Source organism: Felis catus, chromosome B4, assembly GCF_018350175.1.
Source record: "Felis catus isolate Fca126 chromosome B4, F.catus_Fca126_mat1.0, whole genome shotgun sequence".
NCBI lineage: Eukaryota > Metazoa > Chordata > Mammalia > Carnivora > Felidae > Felis > Felis catus.
In genome coordinates, this window is record NC_058374.1 from 76,871,619 (window position 1) to 76,884,005 (window position 12,387).

Sequence of the window (12,387 nt, forward strand, 5' to 3'; positions counted from 1 at the left end):
AACATCTGCGTCCTCAGAAACCTCTGGTCATTCCTATTCCCCCCCCCCCCCCCGCCCCCAGGCTGCCCTGGCACCAGACTTGCTGCCATGCTGGCATCTCTGGCCCTGGGGCTTGTCATTGTCCCCGGGGACTTCCTAGTTGTTGCTAGCTTCTCCCCATCATGCATGACCTTTCTAAGCCTTCCCTCACCCTCCCGGCCAGGGCCCTCTTTGGGGAGCAGGAACCTAATCTGCTGACAGCTACACCTTTTCATAGCTGGTTCAGATCACTCTGCTCCCTATGACCTTTGAATTTGCTCCGCCTCTCTTCTCTGGAGCTCTAGTGGGGGGAGGTGTCATTTGGGTCCCTCCTGCCACTGCCTTCCCTAGGACATCCTTAGCTCCACCCCTTTTCTCCTCCCAAACCCTATACCTATTTCTCAGCTGCCCCCAGAGCAGCCAGGGCAACTAACCAACGCCTGCATCAGGGGGCCAGAGAGTGGCCCGAAGGGTAATCTGGGATAGGGAAGTAAGAGTGAGCAAGTCCATGTTGATGGCTCCTGACATTCCAAGGCCAGCTCTCCTTTGTCATCTGAAGGCCTTCTCCTGAGGAATTGACCACTTTGGGCATCTCTGGAGCTGGGAAACTCAAGGAGGAAAAAATTAAAACCACCCTACCCCCTGTGATGAGGAAAGAACGGGAAGGGGAGGAGGGAGTGTGCTTTGAACTGGCCTTGTTTCAGGAAGGATTGGCAGCCAGGGAATGTCACAGGTCAGCAGCCTGGACCCCTGGCTATAAATAGGCCCTATGGGCCTGCCAGCCTCCAGCCATGTTCAGCAGAGGATCTCAGCTTCCTATGTGGCAGCACCTGGCACACTGTGGTTCTGCCAGCATTATGTTAACCCTTTCTTACTCTGTGCCAAACCAGGGAGGCAGGCTCCTCTCAGTCCCAGCCCTCGGATTCACACTGCCTTAACCAGTAAAGGGCAGAGCTGCCTGCATCAGGCTGCAGGAGTGAGGGGCACAGCCACCCCAGATTTGGCTGGGCCCAGGTCCGGACACTGACTGAAACCAGAGCTCCTCCCCAGGAGGTCAAAGTGGGGACAGAAAGACAGCTCTTGGCCTTCAGCTGCAGCTGCGACCTTGTTAGGTAGTCCGACACCTTTGCCTACTTTTGTTCACTCCACACTTAACAATCTGGGCCTTCCAATCAAGCCTACTACTTGTCTACTCAATAAATCGTGGTTTTTCCAGAAACGAGTTGGGGGGAAGGGGGGGCGCTTCAGCGCACGTGGCAGTGTGTATGCTGTGGTGTATCACTGCATGTATAGATTTTCACTCATGCCACAGGAAAAAAAATGAAGAAAAAAACCCGGAAATCCCCCCTCGATAATCCCAGCCACTCTGGGCCCCTGGCAGGGGTGCCCATCGGGTCCTTTTTCCCCCAAGTGACACTCCCTTCCCAGTGCGTCTTTGGGTCTTCACCACTCCTCCTGCAAGCGGGGAGCTCACGCACTGGCCGGAAACGTCAGACTTTCGTCCCTCGTACCCACTCTGTGGCCCTAGCCAAACCTGTAGCATTCTTGGCGGTCCAGGCCTCGCAGTGCGTACCGGTTCCTACCTGAGTTCGGCCAAAGCCGGCCACGCGGAAGAGGGCAGCTCCAGGCTCTAGGGGGAGCGCGGCCCACCTCCAGCGGGCTGACCCCTAGAGAATCTACCAGCTCCGGGGGCGTCACCGCGCCTAGGCTGGGGATTGGCTGACTCTCTCTGAGTCGAAGAGAAAGGTTATGTTTTCTATCTTGACTGTGTATCCCTAAAAGTTCCGGTTCTAGAGCTGGGTCGCCAAAGACCCTCTCTCAATGGACAATGACTACAACCCCCAGAATGCAACGGTCCTCTCCGAAAGGAAGACTCGTCTGAGGATGCGTAGTAAGGGTGACTGGCCCGGAAGCACAAAGGCGGGAACCAGCCGAGCTGCGGCAAACGAGAGCTGCATCCTCGCTGGGTGGCTTTGTGTAGTGTTCCGCGCGCTGCTATCTCTGGCGTCCGGAGCGGAGTCCTAGAGGGTAAGCGGGTCGGGTGGGGGGGCGGAAAGGGTGGTTTTCCGCGCCAATAGCGCCCCAGGTCTATGCCAATAACGCATTCATGGTCAGGGTTGCTGAGTCCGGCTGCGCTAGGAAATTGCGCAGATTGCGGCGGCCTGACGCTGCCTGCAGAGGCCGAGGTTGGACGTCGGGGAGCTGCAACATCCAGGTACACCGTTGCGAGGGTCCCGCGGGGGCCGCCTGTCCGCTGAGGCGCTCGGTCTTGGATCGGCCTTTGTTAACCCATCTTGGCAAGCCCCCGTCTTCGGTGCCCTTGAGATCACCGCGTTTCCTGCGCCGCGAACCGCGCGAGCCGCCATCTGCCCCGCTTGCAGCCCTACAGGCCCCCGACAGCCATAGGTTTCCGTGAAACCTTGACTCCAACCCCGCGCCTTGGCCCTCCATGCTCTGACTTCGGTAGCTCGGACCCTTCCCTGCCTTACAGTCGGCTGCGCCTTGATATGTGGCTTTCGCCGGGCACCCTTCTGCTTATCGATTAAACAGCTCCACTCGCTGCTCTCGGTTCCTCGAATGCTCTCCCCCTCCTTATTCTCTACTGGTGTAAATCCTGCCTGCGCATCTAAAAGACAGAGCCGCACACCCCCTCCCCAGCTTATTGCTAACTTTTCTTGAGCCCCCACCTTTTCTCTGAACTCTCTCTCACTTTGCCTCTCTTCTGATCCGCTCCGTCTTCTACCTTAGGTAACAGGATTTGGGATGTATGGCTTTTCCCCATCAGACCATAGCTGCTTTGTGACAGAAGCCATGTACTTCTTTGTGGCCTTCATAGTACGAGTAAAAGGTAGACAGATAAATGAGTCAATCTAGGCGGAGGTGGCTGGAACACATTTGAGGAAATGATTTCCAGAGGAGAAACTCGAGTCTTGAAGTACTCCCATGTTTGGGGGGCAGAAAAAGAGAAGAGCCAGAACTTTGCAGATTGCACTCCTATGGAATTTTTCATACTGGTTCTTGTGTTTTTTTCCCTGTTTTTCTTTTTTGTTTTTTTTTTTGTTTTTGTTTTTTTTACCTCCCTATTTTTTGAAAACTTCAGTCTAACCCCATCACCCCATAACAGACCCGGCTTTGAGCTTTTTTCTTTTCTTTCTTTCTTTCTTTTCTTCTCCTCCTCCTCCTCCTCCTCCTCCTCCTCCTCCTTCTCCTTCTCCTTCTTCTTTTAAGAAAATGGATGTCTCTCATATGAGAGTGTGTTGCTAACCTCACAAGTTTCTTTCATTTCCAAGGTAAATCCTTCTACCTGGGCTTCTAATTTTGCCTTTTCTTGAGCCATCCTGGATCTTGTTCCATCCTGTCCACCTCTTTTTTTATTCTCAGGTTAGCCACCAGCCTTTTCCTTTTTAAAACATATCTGTATCTTATCAATAAACAAAATATAATTAGAATTTCCTTGATCTTGTTAACGTTCTCAAGCTGCTGCACCTTTACTTCTGTTCCCTTAACCAGAAAATCACAAGAATTCTTTGAGGTAAAAAGTTACCCTTCTAGTAATCTATTTCTCTCTGTCCCAGAAAAATACACATGAAACTTGGGAGGTGGTGTTGGTGGCTCTACTGGAACTCTGGGTGAGAATTTGTGCTTTAACTGGGTGCCTGGCTGGCCCAATTGGTAGAGCATGGGACTCTCCATCTCAGGGTCATGAGTTCGAACCCCATGTTGGGCTTGAGCCTATTTAAAAAAAAAAAAAAAAGGATCTGTGCTTTCACTTAATCAGTGCACTAAATTGACTTCTACCTTAGGTAGAAGTTTACCCATGATCGAGTTATCTTTTCCCATCTGATGAGCTCATCTGACCAGTCTTCATGGCACTTAACTTGGAGTGGTGATTCCCAGTTTTCATTCTGGCTCACAGGTGGGAAGGATAACTCAATCAGTGGCAGTGACTTGATTGCAGTGATTTGCAACCAGGAAGGGAGATGTAGTTAAATGAAAAGGCCTTCCCAGATGTTTCTGGAATTTCCCACCTGCCTTCTTTCATGAATTCTTTTTCTTCTTCAAACCAGCGTTCCCTTGGTTTCTCTCTCCGGTTTTATCCTCTGCTTTGGTGTCACTGTTAACCTCTGTATCTATAGCCTAGTCTCTCTCTCAAGGTCTGGTCCAATTTGCATGTCTTTCTGCCTGGTGGGCATTATCACATGAATGTTTTGTTGAACATCTGAATTTTAACATATCCAAAATCCATCTCATGAACTTGACTGCTACTCACTGCCACTACCACCCCCATACGCACAGTGATACACACCTGTTTCTTTCCATTTCTTATCCCTATTATCCCATCCACAGAGTTTCCTAATTTGCTACCTTGGAGATATTTTCAGCTTTACCCTAATCCATTCCATTGATAAATCACATTCTTCCAAAATAACTTGTGTATCTTTCCTCTCCATTTCTACTGCCTGCCTTAGCTCAGGGTCTGTGGAGAGTTTTTGTTAGCTTGAACATAGAAATCTCAGGTTGGATTAGATAAGAAACGAAAGTGAGGTTCTAGACACCAAAATTACATCTGTTAGTAGGTCTTCTGTCGCTCTTCTAGCCAAGCTGTACCATCCTTTTACTTTTGTTAGCTGGTGAATGCTTCCAGCCTTCTTCCTCCAGCCCCTCGAAGAAGTGGTCCTATAACTGGTTAGCATCTGGCCGGGATAATAGGGGATAGGTGGAGAAGGAATAAGTGAGACGGAGGTTGAAGGTTGCAGGTCTCTTTCCTGGGATCTTGTCTACCACCTTAGCTCGAGGTATGTGTGTTTTCTTCACTGTCTCACAGCTCAGGGTCCCTTTCAAGCCTCAGATAACCAAGAACGCAACTCTTTCTCGCCTGAACCTGTGCCATTTGGTTTTCTTCCTCTATGTAATGTCACTTTCCGTAGTCATTTGGAATTAGAATTCAGGGAAGCTGTGCCTCAGCCCAGCTTGGGTTCCACCCTCAGGAACTGGCTCAAAGGCAGTGTTTCGCCCGTAGAGCTTGCTGTGAGAAGCTCTTCTTTGCCCCACCCTACTCTTGACCCCCTAAACCAGCCAATCCTGAGCTTTTCTTCCAAATTCTTGACTTTTAAGCAACCCGTTCTCGCTAATTTCAGTCAGTCTTTTAATTTCAAGTCCCTCAACAGAGAGGAGCCTAAGAACACATTCATAGTCCCAGATTGAGGAACATTTTGTTCAGGATGAAAGATTCCCATGCTAAACTTTATCTTGTTCTCTGGTTCAGAGTATCTAGGGAACAGTTAAATTAGAAGTAATTTATTCATGCACATGTGAGCTAACAATTTGTTGGGGACTCAGTTTCTTTTTAACCCTTAGGATAGGTTCTTGGAATTCTGTTTGGAACTTGGAATTAAAGTTGTAGAAGGTTAAGTATAATTGAAATAGTGTAAACATACTGTTGGCATTATTTCAGGTATATTATGGCTTTAAACAGATGCTTGAGGGATCACCTGGGAACTTAACCACTGTGAACAAGATTGGTTTTATGGGAAAACAAATTGGATATAGCGTAGAAGTTTCCCATTTGATCTCCCAGAGAGAACTCCTGCTCTCGTTTAATCCCTGACTACCCCCATTCATTCCCTACTAGCCAGAAAAATTGATGCGTGCTTACAGTCATATACCAGTTACAAACATTTCTGGGTGGTTCATACCAGTCACTTTTCCCCACAAACATAGAGGGCCGGGTGTTACCTGTGATGTCATTCAAGTGTACCTCTTTCCAGCTGTGTTGTTGTATCTCATATGCAGACTGTATTTGTCTTTTTGAATCTTAAGAGTTCTTGAACAGTATCTTCCAGTATAAGACTCTGCGTGGGTGTAGCGGCCATCCAGAGTAAAGTACAGTCAGACTAAGCAGGATGCAGAAGTTGTACAATGGCCTTAAGCAGAGAAGTGGGCTGGGCAGGTGAGGCCGTATCCTTGGGTCTAAATCCAGTCTGTCTTTGTAGGGGACAACATGCCAACTGCCAAGCAACTAGCTGACATTGGCTACAAGACCTTCTCTACCTCCATGATGCTCCTCACTGTGTACGGGGGCTACCTCTGCAGTGCCCGAGTCTACCACTATTTCCAGCGGCGCAGCTCCCGGCGCCAGGCTGCAGAAGAACAGAAGACCTCAGGAGTCCCGTAGAACCGGGGGGCTATTTTCCTTGAACAGAGAGGCCTGAGGCATGCTGTGGAACGATCTCACCTGCACTCGGTTCCAAGTCAAGAGAACTAGGGCCTTAATGGTTTCCAAATCCTGCTGAGAAAAAGTGCCCATGTTTTCTCTGATACTCCATCTTGGGGAGGCTGTTGAATCACAACAGGAATGGGAGGATAAGGCAGACATTAAATATTTTGCTGTGTCTGTGTCTTGGTATTTTTGTGTACTTAAATAGGGTATGGGCTACAGAGGTGGGGCCTTGACTACCTGTTTTCTAGTCACAGACTGGATTTCTGTATTTTGAGTTCTTAGCACCCATGAAATGGGGGTGTGCAGTTTTAGGACTGGTAGTATCAACTCATGATGTCAGAAAAGACTGTCTCAGCCTCTGTATAAATCCCCTGAAAAGACTCTGTAGAGACCAAAGCTCTTCTTTGGTCCGTGACCATTCCAGCACCAATTACTGTGTCAAGGTAATTGACAAGTACTCTGGCAAGGTCACGGCCAGCGGTGCACCCCTCAGTTAAGGAAGGCAGAAGCCCTTGTTTAACAGCCCTGTCAAAATTGCCCAAAGTGAAGGAGGCCTAGTTCTCAAAGGGAAGAATTGTTGGGCAGCTTATAGTAATGCAGTCCAGCTCCTTAAACTCAGGGGGTGTAGTATTAGCATAGGATTGATTTCACATAGGAAATCTACCTGCAAGTCTTTCACAAAGTTGTGAAGAGAATGTGAAAGAAAACCGTGCATTCAAGGTAAAACCCAACTATGAAAAGAGCTGTTCTTGCCACCATTCCATGTTGAGCTTTGAGTCTTGCTGGTTCACATCATTCTTGGTAATCGGCCAAAATAACAATCCTCTTGGACACTTGTCTTTCTCATGTGCATACTGTTCTGACTTTTGTCCGACTCCTAAACCTGTCACCTAAAGGCCCTCTTCTGTGATTAAAAAAACCTCAGCTTTCCTATACCACCAGCCCTTCTACTCCCATCCTCTCTCGGTGTGTTAACCAAGAACTCTGCTTCGCCTTCTCTGCTTTCTCACTTGCCTGTATGGTAGGGTCACTACCATTCTCCAAGCTCCCCTGTGCACTTTCAAAACATGTAACATAGGGGCACCTGGGTGGCTCAGTAGGTTAAGCGTCTGACTCTTGATTCCATCTCAGGTCCTGATTTCAAGGTTGGGCTCAGCGCTGGGTGTGGAGCTTGCTTAAGATTCTCTCTCCCTCTCTCTCTGCCCCTCCCACTCCCTAAAAAAAAAAAAAAGTGGAACATCGGTCTTTTTTTTTTCTCTCCGACTTCTGTTTCACCCCTTTCCTCCCCCCCTTTTTTCTTACATCAGTCTTTTTGAGAAGCTTTCTTACCTTCTCATTTCCACCCTCTCTGGAACTTGGAGACTTCAGGTCTTTTGCTACCTTCTGTTTTCTTCCGGTCTTTCAGCCCTTTCTTGACCTAAACTGATTTCCTGTCTAGCCTGTGCCCATCACAGATCCTTCAAACAGCTCTGCTGCGGTCTTTGCCTCCCTCATTACCCTTTTCAATCCCAGACCTTGCTCCATTAGTTGTCTCTAATTCACATTCTTCCTTCTCAGTATGTGAACTTGCTCAAGATTATTTAAGGAGAACTCCACATGTTGCCACTTCCACAGACTTAAAATTCGTTCCACCTCCACAGTTGTGTTGAAACTCCTGGTTAATGTGGCCTCTGTTGTGCCATACCCACTGATGATTTCGGTCCTTCCCTGGCTGTTTCTCTGCTGCACTGAAGTTGGACTTTGGCCCTAGGGAGGGGACCACTCTCTTGTTTCCTTCTATGCCTTTGACTTTTTCTTTTGATTTCCTTTGGGAATTTCTGCCCACTTTAAACACTGATGTGCTTCAGAATTTTGTTTTTAGACCATTTCTCTCATTCTGTATGTTTTTCCTGGATTATTCTAGGCACTCAATGATTTTAACGTTACAAGAACAGTTAAGTACTCGGTGTTGGTATCCCAGCTCTACCATTCTAGCCGTATTGCAGTACTCCAGTTGCTTATTCTTAATTCCTCAGATTACCTCTGTTTAAGGTGGATTAAAAAAAAATAGTTCCTAATTTAAAAGATTAGTTTCAAGATTAAATGAGATAATTCATGTTAAGTATTTCTTTGGCGTATGATAAGCGTTCGATAAATGTCAGCTATTCATCCCTACTGCTGACCTCCAAATCTGTATCGTCTAGGTTGACCTTTGGAACTTCAGCTCTATCCAGTTGTGTGACATATCCACTTGAATATCTCATAGTCCCCTAACTTGACATGTTCACAACTAATCGCATTCCTTGTCTCCGGGACCTATTTTTTTCTCCATATTTTAGTTAAGGATGTTATCATCCAAGTCAGAAATGAGAGTTTTAATAGACTTCCCTGTATCCTACTCCCAACCAAGTAATTGTCTTATTCATTCTTACTATTTAAGCATCCACTAAATCAGTTCTGTCCTTTCCATTTCTTGCTTACAATTTTGCAGAAGCCTTTTAGGGGTCTTGGTTCCAATCTTGACCTCATCTAATTTATTTGCCACATAGCTGTCCTAGATCTCTATTTGGAACTAACTAAATTATGGCACTCTCTTGCTTTCAATCTTCTCTGAAGCTCTATCATAAACAATAGGTTAAGACTCTTTCACCCGTAGAGTTGAGTCCAGACTCCTTAGCATGGCATATGAGGTCCTTAAGACCTGACCCACTTTATGTTTCTACTTCATGCTTTATGTTCTTTAATATCAACTGCCTGTATGATCACATGCTGTTTCTTGTTCCATGCCTGTTTGTGCTTTCTTTCTGAATAGAACATCCTCTCTACTCCCCTGTCTTCTCTTTTTCCAGTAAGATTTCTTGGATTCTTCACTGTCCTATGCTGGGTCACATGTCTGTAGAAAATACCATTTTTCCTTTTAAAAAAATCTTTAAAAGCACAAGTAGCTAAGACAGTTTTGAAGAGGAACAAAGAAGATGGGGTGATCCTACCAGATATCAAGACATAGCAGAAAGCTTAGAGTAATATAAATGTGGCATTATAGTGCAGGAGTAGACGAATAGATCATTGGCATAGTATAATAAGCTCAGAAACAGATCATATGTATATGTGAGAAATTGAGTATGATAGAGTATCACAAACCCATGGGAAAAACCATACTCCGTGTTGTGGATAAAATTGTAAAAATAGATTGAAAAGACACACTAAACTCACAATAGAAGTTATATTGGGGGTTAAGTGAGGTGGAGTAGGGCAGAGGTTGAAGGCGTTTTAAATTGACAATTGTTTCCTCTATTCACAGGATTTCTGACACCAAATGTGTTTTTCCCACACCAAACAATTCTCCCAGCTCTGCAGACAGCAGCTAAGTATCCCATAATTCAGTTCTCTCCTAGCTACCTGGAGTTAGTATAGACCCTACAGGTAAGGGCTCAGTCTCCTAAGACTGTCCCCTAGTTCAGATGCCAATCACAAGTAGTGGGTCCTTGGGTTACCCCCACTTCTGCGTGACTTGGCTGCAACTCAGTTCCCATGACCTCCTCCTTAGGTTTGATAATTTGTTAGAATGGCTCACAGAGCCAAACTAGGAAAACACTTTATTTACTGTTACTGGTTTATTATAACGGATGCCACTCAGAAACAGTCGAATGGAAGAGATAATTAGGGCAGGGTAAAGGCATACCACCCTAAGATCACCATTGTGTGTTCACCAACCCAGAAGCTCTTTGAACCCCATTATTTAGGGTTTTTATGGAGGTCCTATTACATAAGCGTGATTGATTAAATCATCATTGGCCATTGGTGATGAACTCAATCTCCATCCCTTCTTCCCAACCTGTAGGTTGGGAGAGTGGGGCTGAAAGTTCCAGTCCTCTAATCATGCCTTGGTCCTGTTCTGTGGCAATCAGCTCCCATCCTTAAACTAGGGGCCCACCAAGTCATCTCATTAGCACAGAGTCATCACTCTGGAGGTTACAGGGGTCTTAGAAATTCTGTGCCAACAACCTGTGAAGAAGAGCAAATGAGTATGTTGTTTGTTTTGTTTTTTTAAATAAGCTCTACCTTTTACGTGGGGCTTGAACTCAGGACCCTGAGATTAAGAGTCATGTGCTCTACCAGCTGAGCCATTCAAGCGCCCCTGTATTTCTTCTATCACAATGTCACAGGTCTATAATTTTGTACTTCTTTTACAAATACGATTGGGGATAAGATAGAATGTTAGAGGTGTTAAATCTCGGTACTGGAAATGGGAGTATGTAAGTAGTCTTTATGTTTTTCTGCATTTTTTTCCCCGATTGCTCAAAGAAAAACTTGGGGGAAATCTCTTTGATAGCTTCCTGTTTACTACAGTGGTTCTCAGAAGTGGTATCCACCCCCCGCCCCCCAGCCAAGGTGAAAGTGTTTTGTCACTGTGATTGGGAAGCATCTCTGGCATTTGGTGGGTGAACGCCAAGGATGCTAGATTTCTTGCAACGCCTGCGATAAACTTGGCACAACATGTTGTCCCAAGTCCTGCGCAACTATTAAATGTCCCCATAGATATTCAAATAAGTGAAAAGACAGTTTATAATTAGCCAAGCCTATAATCTCTTTTCCATATAAACGCAAAAGTATTTTTTGTACAGGTTTAGTGTTCTCTGAATTCTCTAGCTATGCAACTTTATTTAAATGGAGGGAAGACTACAGTAATTTGTTTTACAGTAATTTGGAGGGAAGACTACATTTCACAAAGCCATGCTATTGATGGCTAAGCCTGTTCTTGGTATTTGAGTCTCTGACACAATGCTAATCGTAACAATCTGCATTTGTGGACACTGAATCGATGGTGAATGCACAGAAGTGCTAATCATCTGAATGCTAATATAACTATGTCCAAATATTTGTATGCAGACATCATTTCATTGTAAATTGTTTTAAAAACTGCTTTATATTACTATTCGGGCATTGTGCTGATTAAAAAAATTATGTGTAGGTACGTTAAATAATTATTGTATTTAAGGATAGTAACAGGAGTGTTAAAAATACTTGTTATATAAAGTAGGTGTTTTAGATATAATTCATTCACATTTGGTCATCTTTTGCTGTGGTGCTGAGGTGTTGGTTAATTTTGCGTCACCTTGGCTAGGCTATGGTGTTTAGTTGTTTGGTCAAACACCAGTCTGGATGTTGCTGTGAAGGTATTTTTTAGATGTAATCAACATTTAAATCAGTAATTTAGTAATTTGAGTAATGCAGATTATCCTCCATAATATGGATGGGCCTCATCGATCAGTTGAAGGCCTTAAGAGCAAAGACTGAGAGTTCCCAAAGAAGGAATACTGCATAAGACTAACATGGGGGGCATCTGACTGGCTCAGTCTGTAGAGCATGCAACTTTTGATCTCAGGGTTGTTTAAGTTCCAGCCCCACATTGGGTGAAGAGATTACTTAAAAAAAAACAACAAAAAACAGAAACCTTGCCTGAGTTTCCAGCTTGTAGATTTTTTTTTTAAAGCAATCTCTATATCCAAAGTGGGGTTGAACTTACAACTCCGAGATCAGTTGTCACATGCTCCACCTATTGAGCCAGCCAGGCACCGCTCTAGCCTGTAGATCTTGAATTACGTCATCCATCTTACCTGAATTTCCAGCCTGCTAGCCTGCCCTACACATTTCAGACTTGCCAGTCCCTACAATATGTGAGCCAATTCCATAAAATAAGTCTCTCACTCTCACTTTTGTTCTTTCTCTAACCTGTTGGTTCCGTTTCTCTGGAGAACTCCAATAGAGCAAATGACATACCTGATAAAGGGTTAGTATCCAAAACATAAAGAACTTACAAAACTCAACACCCTGGGTGCCTGGCTGTCTCAGTTGGCAAAGCTTGCAACTCTTGATCTTGGGATTGTAAATAAGTTCAAGCCCGACATTGACATTGAGTATAGAGATTACTTAAAAACAAAAACTCACCACCCCCAAAACAATCCAATTAAAAAATGGGCAAAAGACATGAATAGACATTTTTTCAAAGAAGACATTCACATGGCCAACAGACACATGAACAGATGCTCAACATCACTTATCAGAGAAATGCAAATCAAAACTACAATGAGCAAACCTTACACCTGTCACAATGGCTAAAATCAACAAGAAACGAGGTGTTGGCGAGGATGTAGAGAAGGGAATTCTCT

At 45.2% G+C, this 12,387-nt stretch overlaps 1 protein-coding gene and 1 non-coding gene across 4 annotated transcripts; both read left to right on the plus strand.

Moving 5' to 3' along the window:
* The first annotated feature begins 126 nt into the window (after positions 1-126).
* LOC101086986 (cytochrome c oxidase assembly protein COX14) lies at positions 127-6,412 on the plus strand. 3 transcript variants are annotated; one of them, XM_006933688.5, is made up of 3 exons: positions 127-2,046; positions 2,134-2,233; positions 6,012-6,412. In XM_006933688.5, exon 3 carries the CDS (start codon positions 6,020-6,022, stop codon positions 6,191-6,193), a length of 174 nt encoding a protein of 57 aa, XP_006933750.1. In that variant the 5' UTR covers positions 127-2,046; positions 2,134-2,233; positions 6,012-6,019; the 3' UTR covers positions 6,194-6,412. The 3 variants fall into 3 exon arrangements, with proteins under 3 accessions (XP_006933750.1, XP_006933749.1, XP_003988733.1); XM_006933687.5 differs by lacking the exon at positions 2,134-2,233; XM_003988684.6 differs by lacking the exons at positions 127-2,046; positions 2,134-2,233 and adding an exon at positions 3,588-3,647.
* TRNAE-CUC lies at positions 3,673-3,745 on the plus strand. Its single transcript has one exon. It is a non-coding gene; the product is annotated as a tRNA-Glu (tRNA).
* Positions 6,413-12,387: the final 5,975 nt, after the last annotated feature.